We start from the raw sequence: 17,722 nt of genomic DNA on the forward strand, positions 1-17,722 counted from the left end.
AGTCTGAAAAATGATCTGGGGGGAATGTGTGTGTTTGCGTGCATGTGCACACGCTTGCATGTACATGCTGCTCCTGTTCATTATTGGCCAGCAGCAGAAGCCAGTCATTTCCCTGTCTTCATAAAGACTTGGCCCATTAAATTCTACCTCCAGTCAATAATTAGGACTCCACAAATAAACCAAAGGCAATTAAATCAATGCTTCCCCGGGTCGGTGCCTGGACCCCACGGCCCACATGGACACTCCATCTTCACCGCTGGCCTTATTCATGGTGGGTTGCTGTGGAGCCATACAGTACACCCCCCGGCCTGCTCATGATTATTAGATAGCACCGTCCCTCGATCCTGGCTACGGAGCGCCGCTTATGGTGGCTCTCTACTGAGAGGCGTAGGGTTTGATTTCATTAACTCACCAGTGGAGGTGAGAGACGAGGAAATGAATGCAATGTTTCATTTGGTTTTGAGTGGACATGTGGGGCAGCGGTGAGGGTGCTCCAGAAATCTATGCCACTTTGTCGGCATAGATTTCAACACACACACAGTCCACAACGAACTGTTTCCAAAGAGCTGCGGACGTCTCTCTTTCTTGTTATGTTGACATGTGGCGGTGCATGACAGTGATTGCGAACAATGGCCCACCCGCCCACACACACACACACACACACACACACAGGCATGCAGCGACACCAACACAGAGTGAGTGATGGGTTTGCTATTGACAGGGCCACTGAGATAATAAAGTGCTGTCCCACAGGCAGCTCCATTAGGCACTGACAGTGACAAGATGAGGCTGTCCAGAGTGTGCATGTACACACTCAGATATGTACACATTCCCATACACACACCCACACACACACAGACACACACAGATGGACACATCCTCATCCTCTTTCAGTGACAGCCAGCCAGTTAAGGACAAGGATCTCTCTCTCATCTTTCCTTTCACCGGGTCTATTTCTGTCTCTGTGTCTTTTTATCTGAAGGAGTGTGTGTGTGAGTGCAGCTCTGGGGTAAGATCATATCACTATTAGGGGAGTGTGTTATTAGTGTCACAGGCTGGGTGACAGGCCGGGCCATTCCACTTCACAGATGTTCTGCTTGGTGAGCCTTTCATAAGCTATGACGGGGAGTAGAGAAACCAAGGGGGTACAGTATCAGAGTGTATTCCCTCACTAAGAAAACCCTGGCCTCTCAGCATCGGCAGACATATGTAGCACACGCATATTATCATAGCAGTCAAATTAGCTGAGCTCTACTTGAACTGGGCAACATTCAGGTGCTAAAAACGTCTGTGTCTGGCCTTTCTCTGATGTCTTAGTCTGTGAGATGTAACTCCAGCCCTTCAGAAAAAAGACAGAAATACGAGAGAGACAGGAAGAGACGGAGCCTGGTGTCCCCTTGATACGACAGTCCGCCTTTAAAAACCCAGACAGTGAGAGGAAACCGCCAGATAGAGAGGAGAGGAAAAAATTCTAAATAAATAAATAAACAAAAAACAGAACAAGATGGACTTGAAAGGGGATAGAAAAAGTCTGTTTCAGTGAGGGGGGATGACTGCGGTGGTCCCAGCGGTCCCCAAAGGGACCTGGGGGCGAGTCTCAGCCTTGTCATACTCCGCTCTTCTCCTCCTCCACTCCCCACACCAGCTCCAGCTCTGCCCCCCCCCGCCCCGCTTCCTCCACCACCCCTGTTCTGCCCACGGAAAACGTCGATAGCAGGCTGCCGGTGCCGAGGTCTCTGGTGGACACTAGCTCATTCTCCCGGCATCGACAGGCCCGCCAAATCAATATTTAGTTCCCCACTAACAAGCTGCCTCGGGGTCTGAGCCAGAGAGAGAGAGAGAGAGAGAGAGAGAGAGAGAGGAGAGAGAGGAGAGGAGAGAGAGAGAGAGAGAGAGAGGAATGCGGGACAGTGGAGGAGGAGAGAGAGGAGGATGGAGGCAGAGAGAGAGACAGAGAACAGGGACTGAGAGCTGTCCAGCTAGAAGGGAAAAACATGGATTCAGTAGAGTGGTGTGTGTGTCTGTGTGCTAGTGTGGGAGGGGGAGAGGAAGGTGGAAAGGTCAGAAGAAGATCTGGGGAACAAGAGAACAGTGTCTGGTGTGTGTCGTGGTGCGGAGGCGACGCATGAGTGCCTGCGGCAGCCGCTGACAAGAACACAGACGAGACACACATACACACACTCGACACTCTCAATCATACACATATCACAGTGAGCAGACGTTGACAGCACTCGAGTAAAGCTCCAGCAGAGCACTCACAGATGAGTGGCTGTGCACACACAAACACTCACACACACACACACACACACACACAGAGTGAGGATGTAGTTGCTTTTCTTTGTTTTATCTTTTGCATCATTGTTTCAGAGCCTGGAGCAGGACACATTTAGGTGGGAACTAAAATTCATCCTCCATTTATACTGAATTTGGGTGAAACTGGTATCCAGTAGTAGATACCAGTATATGACTATATATATATATATATATATATATATATATATATAGTCATATACTGGTATCATACCAGATATTTCAGTCTTTACTGCAGATATGCAGCTTTGTGTCATATATATATATATATATATATATATATATGTATATATATATATGTATATATATATATTCCAAACAAGAATGACCAAAAAAAGATGGAAAATCAAGACTTTGCACATTCCATTTCATTTGTGGTTAGCTGAAACTTAATAGAATAAATCACAGTACTTCTCTCTTTATGTTACTGCTCTGTAAAACATGAACCAATTCATCTATATTATTAAGCACTTCTAGCCAATTTGGAAAAAGATTGTTAATAAATAAATGTAAACATTAGATGTTTGTTGAAGAAGAAACAATCTCTCCTTTGATATATATAAAAAATACATTTTGCGAAGTTTACCAAAACAAACTTCCTCCTGTTGGAAAAGTGTATTATCTTCTTTGTGATGAAATAAGTTGTACCTTATATTAGACTGTATAGTTAGCAGCACTGATACTGAGTGAGTGGCAGAGAATAAAAGATGCTTTGTCTAAAGGCCACAGTTGGTGGATTAATAACCACTAATGTAATAGATTAAAATGCAAGATTAGGATAACTAAAACCAGTGACAATTTTTAGGAGAGAATCATTCGACTCAATTTCAATTTGGTTTTGTTTCCTTCAACTTTAAAAAGAAAAAGAAAAGCTAATTTTCTGTTACATGCTGATTCTGATTCTCTAGACAACACTTCCACTTATCTGACCTCAATTAGGAGCTACACCAGGCTGATAAATTATTTTACTATGAAGGGAGGTTGCATTCTTATTACCTGAGTGTGTGCAGGAATGAGTGATGCTACTGCAGACGAGCGAGCCTTACCTTCTGCTGCAGGATGTGGTTTAGTTGGTCCAGCCACTCCTGGTCTCTGGGACTCTCTGAACGAGTCTCTGTTCCCTGAAAAACACAACAGTGAATATGCGCATGTATTCCACTGACAGGTTGTAGACTGAAAAGTCATCTATAATATTAGTGTTTTGTGGATAAATTGTGTAAAAAAAAAAATCAAGTGAGTCAGACTCAATGTGTTGCTGAGAGAGTGAGAGTATCTGAACACTGGCCTGTGTGTGTGTGTATCCTGCTTGAGGGCAGAATAGTAGCATCACAGCAGCCAGGACCTTGAAGAGGCTCCCTAGAGACCCAGTGGCAGGGTACGCCAGTATAAGTTTTCATGCTACTCGTGTATAAAGAGCTAACAGCGTGGTAGCCTTGTTACTGCTAATGAACAGGGTGAAGAGTGAGTGCATGGCCGTGTACACCTCAGCACTAATGTGCTACCTCTTCACTTCGAACCCCAGGTGTTGCTGCTTGAAATGATGTGACAAGCCTTGCGCTGCCTACAGGGACATGGGGAGGGCAGGAGGAGTGTGTGTGTGTGTGTGTGTGTGTGTGTGTGTGTGTGTGTGTGTGTGTGCAGCTGAATTTAAAAGTAGCTGCACTTGCAAAGCCACAAGTCCACACGGCGACTCATGCAGACTTTATGTGAACTTTGATAGAGTCTGCTTCAGGTGCTGACTTCACCACAGTGTGCTCTGAACATTACCCAACATTCATAGCAGTAAGGATGTCAGATAAACAACTTTTGGTTTTCAGACTACTCAGAGAAAATCTGACCACTTTCGTTTCTGAGAAAAACATCAGCAATGTTAATACTCAGGAGGGTAATGGCAACATATTATCTGTTTGTCTGTGTTTGTTGTACAGCAGCAAACATGTTGTATTAAGTATCAATAAAATTCAGTACCATAACAGAAAATAGAAAATCCATCTGTATATATGTTTTCACTACTTTACTGGTGTGGTGGAAACATGCTAGTCTTGTTTTTAATGAAGCAGTGTACCTTGATTTTTGGGAAGAATCAATTCCCCTTCCTCTGGACACACTTCAGAAACAATACGAAAGATACTCAATGAGCAGGTTGGTTAAGATTTTGTCACTGGACACATCCCTGTCAATGAGTGAAGTCTCAGGTTCCATCTTGTTACACATTTTATCCTCTTGTGGCTCAGCAGACTTGTTACCTTGACCCAATGACAGCGAGTATTTCAGACTCAACAGAGACAACATGTACGTGTCACAGTGTGTGTCACCAAAGTCCACGAGGGACCTGGGTCTGGAGAACTGACATTTGGATGAACTATGTGTTTCACCTTCACAGTCCCCAGCTCCCTGGAACCCTCTATGCGTGATCCTGGTGATAGCTCTGGGGCTGGGCTAATTTCAGTGTATGCCTAATTAGTGACTGGTGCTTAGAGAAACTGAGAAGTAGATGGAGAGGGAGGGGGGAGGAAGTGTGTGGTTATATTAGTGAGAGAGAGGGAGACAGAGGGTGAGAGAGGGGAGGCTTCTTGTGACTGCTGCCTTCAAGTCTCCCACAGTGTTGAATATGGTGTGTGAAAGAGTGTATGTGCATGTGCTTGTCCACCCTTGGTAGATATATAACAAAGCACTGACCCTCCATCTAACATTAGGTGCAAAACAAACTGGCCTGGCAATTATATCCTTATTACATCTGGATCATTAACTCCACAACAAGTTGCCCAGGGAGCCTGGAGCTGCTCGGCCCTCTCTGGTCCTCTGTTGCACACTATGGAATGGATAGAGGCAAATAACAGCATGCAGCATTAAACATGTGAGGAGTAGGTATATTTCGAGCACATTTACACGCCTTCTTTGCATCTGTGTATGTAGAAAACATTGATTTAGTGTGTGTTTTTATATGTATTAGTGTGCAAGTGGGCAGCTGTAAGTTTGTGTAAGATTTTTAAAAGGAATGAAATATGCAGCCTTTGGAAAAGATGGTGGTAATTACATGAAGGTCATCTGTTCCCAAATTCCTCCTAAAATATATCCACAACCAGGAATAATTCATTTAAACATTTTGATACGCCTGAAATTCAAAATTGAATTGATTTCCAAACCAAGTACCAGTGCCCTACAATGTTAAAAACTTCTGCAAATATTGTTGACAAGAGAAATCTGCCAAACTAAAGAAAAGTAGCTACACTGGCAACAGAGTATTCTCATTTAAAAGTAAAACTGAGAAGTAAAAGCAATCCCAGTAAGCCCTGTGCTCTCATTCAGCACAGTGGTATTGCACAACCAAGTGAATAAATGAATACACTTGCTATGTGTTGGACTTGTTGAAGACTACCGGGACATCCTGATAACCTCATGTCATGCGCCCAAAAAAAAACGTACCATGCACAAAGATTGTGCAGAAGCTTGATACAAAATCACAACTCTGAAACAAGTATCATCAAACTTCAGTTGTGGAAGCAAATTTTGAATAATTTTCAACACAGTGTTGACGCACAACAATGTGGAAGAAACCAGCTTCAGCTCAGATTATGGAGAGCTGTTTACTGTAGATCCATTTTCACAACCAGTTTAGCCTCAGTTGGACTCAGGCTGGTTTAAGTCAGTACCAAGCTGACTAACATCTACACAAAAACACAGATGACCATTTGGCTCTTTTAATGCCACCTTTCTTCTCCATGATAGCCACCTAAACACACCTTCAGACCATTTCTCCTGGGACCTATGTCTGACATTAAATATCACACTCAGTAACTCTGTGACACATCATTTTCAATTCCTTGGTGTGTCTGTGCAATGTTGTGATCTTTGAATGTCCAATTAACAAAACAGGAGAGACACACTCACCGTGTTAAGACACCGTGCAGAACGCTGTTAACCACCATTAATAGGACAGAGAAAGCGAGTGGTGAGGAGCAGAGAGTGATTTTACCCGCTGAGGTTTCAGCTCTGATGAGGGGGACTTTTCGTCAAGTGAGAAACTGTTCCCTGTCATCTCCTGGGTGGAGCTGGGCTGCAAAGGGCTAAAATTGGTTTCAAGTGTGAGTAAGTGCCTGGTGCGGCGTCTCTCATCTCGTGATAGATGGGAGGAAGTCCCCAGGGATGGGAAGTTGATTGTAACATGGAGTTGCTAATTGATGACACGGCTGGGTATGATCTATAGCAGAGAGAGGACCCACCAAGTTGGAAAAGAGTGTGAAACTCTCCACTTTTACAAAGAGATAACAGTCAATAGCGAGAATTTTCAGTTCAACTGCTGCTTTCGGCAGTAAGAAAGGAGTTGTACTTACTCAACTTGTGCCATATTAAATCTTATATCAAGCTGACAGGTGCTGCAGGTGTTGACAGGTTTTTGATCTTGTTGAGAACAAGAAACACTGGCTTTAAACATGAAGCCACATCCTTCTCTGTTCCACTGCAACTTCCCAACCTATCAGGGACACGCCTCGGTGTGCAGTTCATCCTTTACAAAACATTAGTTGGTGTTCAGCCTTGCTTACTTGCTATCCATCTACCCATCAATAAGGGAAGGTCAGACAGAAGCAGAGATTTCCAGCCACGCTAAATACCAGTAGATACAGGTGAAATGAACTAAGAACAGAGGGCTCCTGTTTCCTCTCATTTCCTCCCTTCTCCACCAAAGCTAAAGTACAGTTTCTGTTCCCAGAGGCTAACCCAAAGTTACTGTAGCTCCTTGCCACTCATTTAATCTCAATTGACAAAGAAGATACCCAACGCTACAAATCAATATTGATGATATAATGTCTTTCCAAGTCCTCTGGTGCAATCACTAAGCAAAACCCCCTGAAAACTTTTAGGGTGTTTCAAAATTTTACAGTACAGAAATCTGTTATAGGTATGCTGAGGGCATAATCTAGACTGGATATAGATCCTCTACTTAGCTTTTGTATAAAATGTTGATCCAGTGTCCCTTGACCGTACCTGATCAGTGTCCATTATATCGGCAAGATCATTCTCTGACATATTGAGGATGGAGGCAGCGATGGACTTGGCTTTGATCATAGACTTGGCTGAGAGGCTGCCCTTTACTGCCACAGCGTTGGCCTGCCTCAACCTCCTCCTCTTCATCAACTGCTGCTTGACCTCTTGAACGTCTAAAAGTATTTCACTGGCCAGGGCCTGGAGGGGGAGGAGAAGAAGGAATAAAAAAAGAAGAGGATGATGAAATGGATATAGAAAAACAAGAGGGATAGCTCTGCCTGGCAGATGAATAAATGAAATTGATCAAGCATGCGCCAGAGAGGCCTAGTACATTATGGAGGAATATTGAGTTTGACACACTCAGATTCTCTTCGGTTTCGCCTCACGCTCCCTTGTAGGAATATGGACCTGAGGGTTTGTTGCCCTGTCGATTGAAAGCTGAGGGAACACAGCTTTGATATCAAACACACCCCAAGTTTTGCTAAAATCTCCACAGACAGAGAATCATGCATCAGAGAGAGAAAGACAGAGAGCTACTGAAAATACAGCCATTCATTTATTTATTTGCTTTCTGAATGTCTCACAGTACAACAGGGCAGCATAACACTGTTAATAATTAAGCTATGAGGGGCTGTTTCAAATGGTGCCCGAGTGAATGGCAAGTGAGACGAGGAAGGCCTGGGATGGCACAATTGTCGGACACTAAATGGGAGTTTGCTCTAAATACAGAGAGACAATTAAATGTTAAAACTGCCACTGTACACGAGAAAGTCAATAAAGTAAACTCCCCTTTGCTTCATTTTGAGCTTATTGATCGAGGCAATAATCTTCTGTATCATTCCCTTGTAAGCCTGCTGAAAAGCTGACCTTGGAATAGATGGTCAGAGGAGGGAGAGCTGGAGACAGGAGAACTTGCAGTACACAAAACAAAACAAACAAAAAAAAAACAAAGTACAACATGCTGTTGGATAGTGCACAGTATAACCAAACAGGCAAGCGCGCGCACACACACACACACACACACACACACACACACACACATATATATATATATATACAAACATATGAAAACACTCAAGTGCATTACAGTAACAAGGGTAATCACACATGAACAGCGTTGAATAGCAGCAAACACCTCCACTCCTCTCTCTTAATTTCACACAGGTGGACCGGGTGCAGTTTACAAAGCCAGTGGTGGTTCTCACAGGAGAGAGCTGAGTGAGGAGATGGAGGCCTGCAGCTGACAGAACGTGGAGCGCTGCAGTTTGTCTATTAGCAACCAATATACACAAAGTTAGAGAGCTGAGACGTTCAGAAATTCAAATGGTGAGAGAAGGATCACATCATACAAAACCCATACAGATTAAATAAAAAAAATATAGAAAAATCGACTCAACTAACCAGTTGGCTTTGACTTAGTGTAACAGGAGTGTGACCAGTTCAATCAAATTAAACTTCAAACTCCAAACACTGCAGAACCATTTTCACAGGTGACAGAAGCAGAGCGGCTCTGATTAAAGACGACGAGCAGGAATCACAACCATCTTCCATCTCCAGATAAATGAAGGCAGCTTCAGCTCTTTGTGGTGATCTGAGAGCTGTGTTTACCCTCAAGGAATACACAGCTCATTAACTAACAGTCAGAGATCCTATTCTTTTATTTACAGCCTAATAGATATTCACTGTCACTAGTCAAGGGTTACATTCAATTGACCTAAACCCTGCATGTGGAATAATCCAGAAAGAGATTAAGGGGTGAATTTATCACTCATTCTCAGTCCTGGGAGAGATAAAATGAGGGATGGGGGTAAGTAACCATTCTCACACTCACACTCACACTCACACACACACACACACACACCACACCACACACACACACACACACACACTATTCAAATGCATGGAAGGTGTTGTGTGTGTACATATGTATGCATGTGTTTGTTAAGAGCTCTTAGCCTGACTAGTACCACAATCACTACAGCCAGAGGGCCAATTTAGAGAGGACGAGGATTAGGGCATGGAGATGGGGATCAAATGAGCAGCTAAAAGACATCCTCTTTAATAACTAGCTACCTCTGAACCTCTTCACACACATGAGGACACAAAGGGCCGTTCAGAAATATAAAGAGCAGAATGGGAGGAAAAAACGCTTTAACTTTGTTACATTATGCGAGCACTGATGTAAAAAATGGTTCATATACTCTACAAACTGTGAGGTGGCTAATTATGGGAGCACCTTTCACAGGTATATGAAAATACATAGGGTGAGCACATGTAAAAATCTAGTTACATCACTACTATAAGATACTGAAGACCCACGGCAAGTGCAAATAATTAAGAAGACTCACATTTGTATTCAGGAAAAAAAGATGTTCCACAATCTGTGTACAAGCTCGTACTGTTCAGCAGGGATGACAAACCAAAATATTCTGAGTAAGAGAGCTACCTCCAGTGAATGTGTGTGTGTGTGTGTGTGTGTAGCTGTGTGGGTATGTGTGTTGTGGAGTAGTCACTACATGCAGGGCCACTGTTTAGCAGTTCAACAGCAGTGCTTACAGCCTGGGGCGTGTGCAGGGGCCAAAAGGGTTTGCTGGCACACAATAAAAAAAAAATCTCCTCACACAAATACACAAACACACACACACACACACACACACACACACACACACACACACACACACAGTGCATACGGGCACAAAGAACAAAAAAACAAGCTCATAAAGACACACACAGACACATCTATACACACACATGCGCAGCCCTCCGGTCCTGATCAATACATGACAAGAGTAAATCTCCTCCGGACGTCAGGCAGTCCAATCAAAGGGCTTGGTGTTCTTATAGGGGATCACAGGAGCCAGGGGGAGACAAACAATGATGTGAATCCTCAACAACAACACAATGGCCCCACCAGCCTAGGGTTATGGGAATGGAGGAGAGGAGCAATATGAGCGTGAACTGCATTTCTATGCACGTGTGTGTCTTTCTCATGTAACGCAGCTTCTATTTTTGGTTACATGTAGATTTGCATGCATGGGTCTTACTCTCTAAATGAAGGGTGTGTGTGTGTGTGTGTGGTGTGTGTGTGTGTGTGTGTGTGTGTGTGTGTGTATGAGTGTGTGCAAATAAAGACAGCCAAAGGTTTAGTTGAATGAAAGAAATCAGATGCTGGATGATGATACACATTCCATCCACCTTCAGTTATTCTCAGATGCAGAATAACGTCTAATATTTCTGCCCTGTAAAGACAAAACGATGGATCACAGCCACTAAACAGTGTCCATAATCTGCCACTTGATTTATGTGTGTGTGCAAATATACTGCTACCACTATCTATCTCTGCCAAGTCCTCCTCCTCCTGCTTTGACAGACAGGCGTCAGCTGAAAACAGTTGATGGACAGTCTTTATCAGCCTCTGCCAGACACACACAGAGACTGACACAGACACACAAACACACCTCAAGGTGATGGATTAGGCCTACACAAAGACAATAGTGCCCATTCCCACTGGGCACCCAGTAGTCTCTCAGTGATGGCCTGTGTCTCCTTATACACTGTAACAAAGTGCACATACATATCAGCACATATACACCTCCTGACATCTGGTTGTGGTGGCTGCATAATAAATAAGGTCATGCAGACGTCATTCCCCCTAACCAGATTCCCAGGCTGCTCCTGGAAGATCCTGAGGTTTGCTAAGACCAGGTGGAATGTGTAATACCTCCAGTAAGTTCTGGATCTCCAGAAGACACACCATGAATACATCTGCAAACCTTGATACACATGTAGGTCGGATTGCCGCCGACCTTCATGTGACATTGAAGAGGTGCATCACAAAGAAAGCCTGACAATATCACTGAAGTCAGGCTTTCTTAGTGATGCACCTCTTCTTCGTCCTTACATACTGATGTAAGGATGACCTCTACCAAAAAGATCAACCTGAGTAAGACCAGTCCTGCTTGTCTTCCTCTCTAAGGCCATTCAAAAGTCTTCTCAACGGCATTCCAAGATTCATCCAACGCCAGAGTTTTTTCCTCTGCATCAACAGGCCCAGGTTTCCTTCTCGGCTCTCAACACCCATCTGCTATCGGTGAGTTGTTAGGTAAATGCCCTGACAGACACCCAGACCACAATCAGACTTGCCTTCACCTTAAGTTACTTCAGTGAGTCTGACACCTAAACCAAACCTTACAGGTGGTGCACACACACAGTATCACAGGTGAAGAACTTACACCGTACTGGTTTAAGATGAGTTAAACGACTCAACCATTCAAACTCTGGACTCTTGGCCTTTGATCTTTTTTTGAACAGTACCTTGATGAAAGAATGAAGCTGCTCCAGCTGGGAGTAGGCCATGCCTAGCTGTCTCTGAAGCCTGTCCAAGGCTTGGGAGCTCTGCTGGGTCAACCCCTCCATTTGCTGAGTGGCTGTCTGTTCCAGTGCAGCCAGCGCCTGCTCGCCAGCTCCTAGACGAGCCTGCAGGGCGTGCACACGCTGCTCCTGTAAAGAAAAATAGCAACTGGTCAGCTGAAAGTAAAACATATAGTTTTGTTTCAGGAAAAACTAGAAGAGAGTTTTGTGGCAACTGTAGTGATTGCAAAATCTGAAATGTTCTGCCTGTGGAGATTTTAGTGTCTAATCTGGGGTGTGAGGGGCTGTTACAAATAAACTCTTATTAATTAATTATGTTCTATATTCACTAAGTAAAAAGAGAACTGAAAAGTTACAGCTGGGGTGGAAAGATTTATGAATGGTTGTTACATTTTCTCAAATCCTGAAACATTTCTTTCTTTCTACTAATGACAGACTGTTAAATATGTTCCAAGTGCTGTAAACTATGATAGCAAACAGCTACAAATGAGTTAATTATCTGTTACTGAACAGAAGTTGCCTCTCTGTGCAAAGTGCAGAAAAAAAGTAAAGTTATCCAAAACATATTTTTGGATGCAACACTTCAAATGTTTCTTGTCATAGATCTGAGTGAGAACAGGCACTTTGGCTGCTTCCAACCTTTTTTTCCAGGTCCTCTTTTAGTTTTGTACAGGAGGCCTCGTACTGGTTTTTCTCTGTGGTTGCCACACTCAGTCTTCTCTTTAGAGATTCAATAAGAGCCTTCCTGTTGGTGGCCTCCTCTGATAAAGTCTTCACCTGGAAAGATGAGGCGCAAAGAGGGAACAGGAAGGTAAAAAACAAAGTCGAACAAAGGGGTGACGGAACTGTAGCTCTTTTTTATAGGGGATACTCAAGTTATATATATTCATATTAGATTTCATTCAAATCAGCTAAGTTCAAAAAAGTGTTGTGTGTACCTTCTTCTCCAGCTCCTCCATTTGTCCCTTGTAACTTTTCTCCATCTCCTGCAGGAACTTCAGCCTCGTCTTCAGGTCCTCCACCAGCTGCCTCTTCATGTTCACATCTCGCTCTGTGTGGCTCGCCCTGGAGACACACAAAACACACACACACACACACACACACACAAATATGGTATAAAGTATAAATGAGTATGAATTCTACAGATATTCATATTCATACACAGACACACACTCACATAAAGCATCCAGATACCAGAGCAAACACAGACACACATACATGCACAGACACACAAAGCTGGCAGGCTCAGTGTCCCCATGCAGTGCATCAGGCATGACAGCTCATTATGACAACTAAATACACTGGCATGCTGTTTGGGTAAGTGGAGGAGGGAGGGCTGAAATAAGGATGCATATATAATTCTAACTGGCATATATTAGAACAAGTGCTCTGGCGGGGAAAACGGTGCTAAGCGTGACTGGGGAGTCCTTTTTGACAAACGACGTTTCGAATCAGCAGTGACACTACTTGAAAGACTGTAATCAAGTATTTAAATGTTTATTATTTTCAGCTCAGCACTGCACCAGTCACATATAAAAACACATCAACACTGGATCTTGGCTCGTGAGAGACTGATAATGAAGGGAATACGCTCTAAAAAATGTTGTTTGTTTGTGCGCAGTACTGCGCTGATAATACTTCCCTACAGAGAGGAAAGCTCGTATTATAAATTGTTCATGTCTTAACTATTGCAAACATGCAGCACGTGTCACTTCCTATATTGATAAGATGCTGTATTGACATGTTTAATATTCCAGTTTTTGCAGAGCCATATTATACTGAGGCCTTGTTTTAAATGGACTCAGTATGTTAGCATGTTTTATTCTGTTTTCATAAAAGGCAAATATGAGGTATTTTTCATGGCTGTCTGTACCTTGGGGAATTGGAACAAATAGAATAAAGATCATAAGGATGCAGTTAATTAAAACGGTTTTTGCCGTTTTTTTAAATTTATTTTTATTTCTGAGATGTGGTGGTTTTCTTCTTCTCCCACACGCATCATGGCTCGTGTGTTTTAAATAAACAGATGACGCAACACTAGAGCAAATGCTTTTGTGTAAGTAAATGTCCCTGTCTCCCCAGGTGGATGAATGCCTGAGGGCAGACTGGCTAAATAAATGTGAGCTTGTCCTATTGGAGTGACATTAAATTAAATGAGAGAGGAGTCTAGCCTGGGGACTTTGGGGGGGAAGTAGCGCTGGCTGGTTACCCCATGGATTTGGCCATTAATGAGAAAACCCATATTGAACCTTTCAGATGACTGTCTAGTGTTGACTTAAAGACGGAGAGCAGCAATAAGAGCCCCAGCAGCTCCCTCTGCCCCACTGCTAATGGCAATTAGATCGACAACATTTATTTTAGATGTTCTCTTCTTCTGCACCCCAAAAAGAATAAAGGATAAAAAAGAATGAAGGATATATGGTGCTTCTGCTGTTACGTGTGATCTCTATTTATGAGTGTTAGTGGAAAGAGAGAAGCAGAGCCTCAAACTCTATCCCGATCACTCACACGTTTGTTCCCTTTGTTCTGAGCTTGTTGGCAATATTGTTCATCAAACATGCGTGTATTGTAATGATAACAGTCAGTGGTCTGAAGTGTGTGTGTGCGAGAGCGAGAGCACAGATTTCTGTGTATGTTGTTAAGAATGAAGTGCGGGTGGACGTTTCATGTGGCTGATAGACAACAGGGCTAAAGATGAAAGAAGCAGCTTCATAAATAAGGCAGGGCCATAGTGCCGGATATTGACTGAGGACATGCCGGTGTACTTTGAAATTCATTTCTTTTTTTCCCCCTTCTCTTCTTTAAGGCGAAGCAGCCTTGCTCCCTGTGTGTGTGCTGAGATGTATATTTCAGAGACGTCTAGACATGTCTTTCATTCTGAGAAGGGGTCCCTCCATGGAGGCAAATGGAGTGGTAGGCTGGAGGAGATGGCGAGTTACATGTGTGTGAGTGAGTGACAAGAGCCTGAGGAGAGGCTGAGGCTGTCGTGGAAACTCAGCCGAGGGATGTTCGCTCTGTCTCGGCTGTGATCCGCTGTGCTTTGGTCACACACAAACACATACCCGCTGTGATTGTACACATGCCCTGGATGCATTATTGAGGACGGCAGGCAGAGGACACAGCATATGAGACAAAGAGAACGAGAGGGAGGAAAGCCAAGTCCTCCTTTGTACCCTCTCTCAGTTCAAAGATGAGATCCTAATGCAGAATGATGATGCACGCCTTTCACTGCACTGCTCAAATCTTGACAGTTTCCCTGAGTGAATTGTTTAGAGCTATACGTTCTGCCTGTTTAATGCAGCGAGCGCTACAGTAGGTGAACCATGTAACTCATTAGGGCTTGTGGCCCACAGGCCAGAGCGATGCTGTGTGGGTTTTAGTGTCATGGGCCAAAATGGTCCCTCCTGCGGCACACAAACAATCAATACGCTGCTTTGATCAGCACTCCACATCAGCTACCCACATAAGCAACACCACACCACATGACACACAAGACACCCACACACGCACATGTGCACACACACTAATTCCTTCAGTCGTTTTCATACACTCGCTCACGAGAACATGCATAATTTGACGAATGATTCAAGCAGAGGAAGGAGCATGCATAAGTGGAGTGCAGCAGACAGAGTGCTGCCACATGGTGGAATCAAACACTGCAGATGAGAGCTGAATGTGCAAACATGCAGACAGAGAGATGGAGAGACAAAGACGGTGAGAGGGATGCAGAAGTAAGAAAGGTAAAGTAAGAGCTGTACTGCAAAGACAAAGAGAAAGAAGTGCTGGTAATGAAGAGAAAGGTGTGAAACTAACTTGTCCTGCAGCTGGCGGAGCTTGTCTTCCTTCTCCTGGAGTTGGCCTCGGAGGGCTTTGTTAGCCGCCACCTGCCTTGTGACCTCCGTACTTGCACTCTGGGGGGGTAGGGCACACGGCGTGTGTGTGTGTGTTTGTTAATACGTTTGAGCGTGTGCGATGGGGGGTGGGGAAGGGTTTTTCACGACATGGCTGATGACAGGTCAGGCACAGCATGCCTCCTCATTATAGTTACAGCGGGAGGGTGGAAGGTGCTAAAAGAGGTTAAAAGGAAAACTGTATTTTTCAAAGTGGATGAGATCAGAGAAGTAATTAGGAAAAATATTTGTAAAAATACTACTGAATATATTTTAATAGGGATATGACTAATGTGCTTATCAACAGATTTAAAACAAGTAGCAAACATTTAATATTAATTTAATATTAATAAATGTCTGTGCATCAGAATATTTGGACATTAGTCATTAATGATGCTTTCACTGAATTTAAACTGGTGATAGTGGTGAGATTTTTATAAACTACAACACTTTGTGTTTTAGTCTTTTCTTTCTGAGTAACAGAGACATAGAGCTCATGATGACAGGTTGGCTTCTGATCATCAGATTATGATGGATATTTGAATGTGCATGTTCACTTTGATTTAAAGGGCCCTGTGTCTCTTGTGGGAGCTGTACCACTACAAGCTTTTGACAATGCGCTTGCTCGGTGCGTGCACCCCCGCAGAGCATCCCTCGCCTCTCCCTTTTGGTGTCACCTGACATGACTTCCTGGGCTGTGTGTAACGACAGCAGCAATCTGCTTGGTGACACTGACGAGCTGGCTGTGGAGAGGGTGATAACGACTGTGGTACCGCTCACACCTTATTCCCTATGATGTAGGGCACGTCTCTACTGTTATTCCTCATTTCTCATCTCTCTGACAGGTACTCCGTAATAAGATCAAATGATAAGAAATGCTAATTCATGTCGAAATCACATGCAATTTCAGGTGATGTCAAGTGTAAATTGAAAGGCTCAAGAATTTGTGTGTGGTTTTTTTTTTTACCCACCATGATTTGAAAGTAAAACCTTGACAGAGTTTCTTTCAGAGTTTCTAAACTCCTCAAGGACTGCGGGCTGTTCAAACCGGTGAGATATTAAAGTGACTTAGAAATATTGATGTTTGAAAAAATATCAGGGAAATGTTTTTTCTATCTAAAAACATAAATACATGTGTAATCCAGTACTGTTTGGTACTGCGCAGTAAGTAACAAAATGGCAACAAAAAGAAATCCTAACTAAAATGTGCAAAATTCACAGATTAGATTTTCTAACTTCTGTTCACAAACTTGCCTGATGCACCTCTGCACACAGAAAAGTGAACGTAGAGTTTCTTTACAAACATTTTTTGAGCCAACTTGAGCATTAATACTCTGAAAAATGTCCTTGCTATTCATGGTATTATCCACTCAGGCTTCATAGTGCACAAAATTGGAAATGAACACAATCTTTAATAACATTATCCTTTTAAGAGATTTATCTCAGAGGGTGTGCACAATAAGACAAACATGAGGGAAACTCATTAACTCTGCTGCTCTGTTTGTAACTTACACCAACTCACCTTAAGTTTGGCTTGAAGTTGTTTGACCTCAGCTTCCAGGGCTTGGGGGGCAGGGTTAGGTGGGGCGGGTATGGTTTTGCCCTGGCAGGAACACTCTGGTGGTGGTGGTGGTGGTGCAGTTTGCTGGGGGAACGTGATCTGCCTCCACTGCTCCAGCTCCATCTCCAGAACCTTTTTCTGCTGCTCCACACCAGCCAGGTCAGAGGTCAGCTTCTGCAGATTGACCGACAGACAGACTTGGTGGACTAGGCTTCTGCTGATGAGAGCATAACTAAAAACTAAAGTTGTGGCTGCGGTTATTAAATCGAGGAAACCTATATCTGTGTTATAGGATGGTGAGAGTGACAGGAGATACACGGCTACATGAACCGACATTCACTTAAGGAAGTTTGAGTCAAACCAAAACCCAGCTCTCTCTGCTTTACAATACAAAAATATTTTACTGTTGTACTGTTGTTTAAATTCAGTTTATATGAATGTGATAAATGCATAGACAAAGTAAACACAATATGTTTGAAACAGTACGTGTGCGAGCGCCACGGGCTCTGCTTTAATGTCTCGTCTGTGATAAAACTCCTTTTTTATGCTAATTAGGACACAGATGATGCTGTTGCTTGGTCAATAGGGCCTAATTCTCCCAGTG

General features: G+C 43.4%; 1 protein-coding gene across 1 annotated transcript in view; it reads right to left on the minus strand.

The window, feature by feature from the left end:
• cntln (centlein, centrosomal protein) overlaps positions 1–17,722 on the minus strand; it is a 75,032-nt gene that overhangs the window by 5,988 nt on the left and 51,322 nt on the right. Inside the window, 7 exon segments of the mRNA XM_051070270.1 lie at positions 3,357–3,431; positions 7,297–7,494; positions 11,611–11,796; positions 12,307–12,444; positions 12,606–12,732; positions 15,481–15,578; positions 17,080–17,292. Of these exon segments, the coding sequence (XP_050926227.1) occupies positions 3,357–3,431; positions 7,297–7,494; positions 11,611–11,796; positions 12,307–12,444; positions 12,606–12,732; positions 15,481–15,578; positions 17,080–17,292 (1,035 nt within the window).

Source organism: Lates calcarifer, linkage group LG5 (assembly GCF_001640805.2).
Source record: "Lates calcarifer isolate ASB-BC8 linkage group LG5, TLL_Latcal_v3, whole genome shotgun sequence".
In the NCBI taxonomy this organism is placed as follows: domain Eukaryota; kingdom Metazoa; phylum Chordata; class Actinopteri; family Centropomidae; genus Lates; species Lates calcarifer.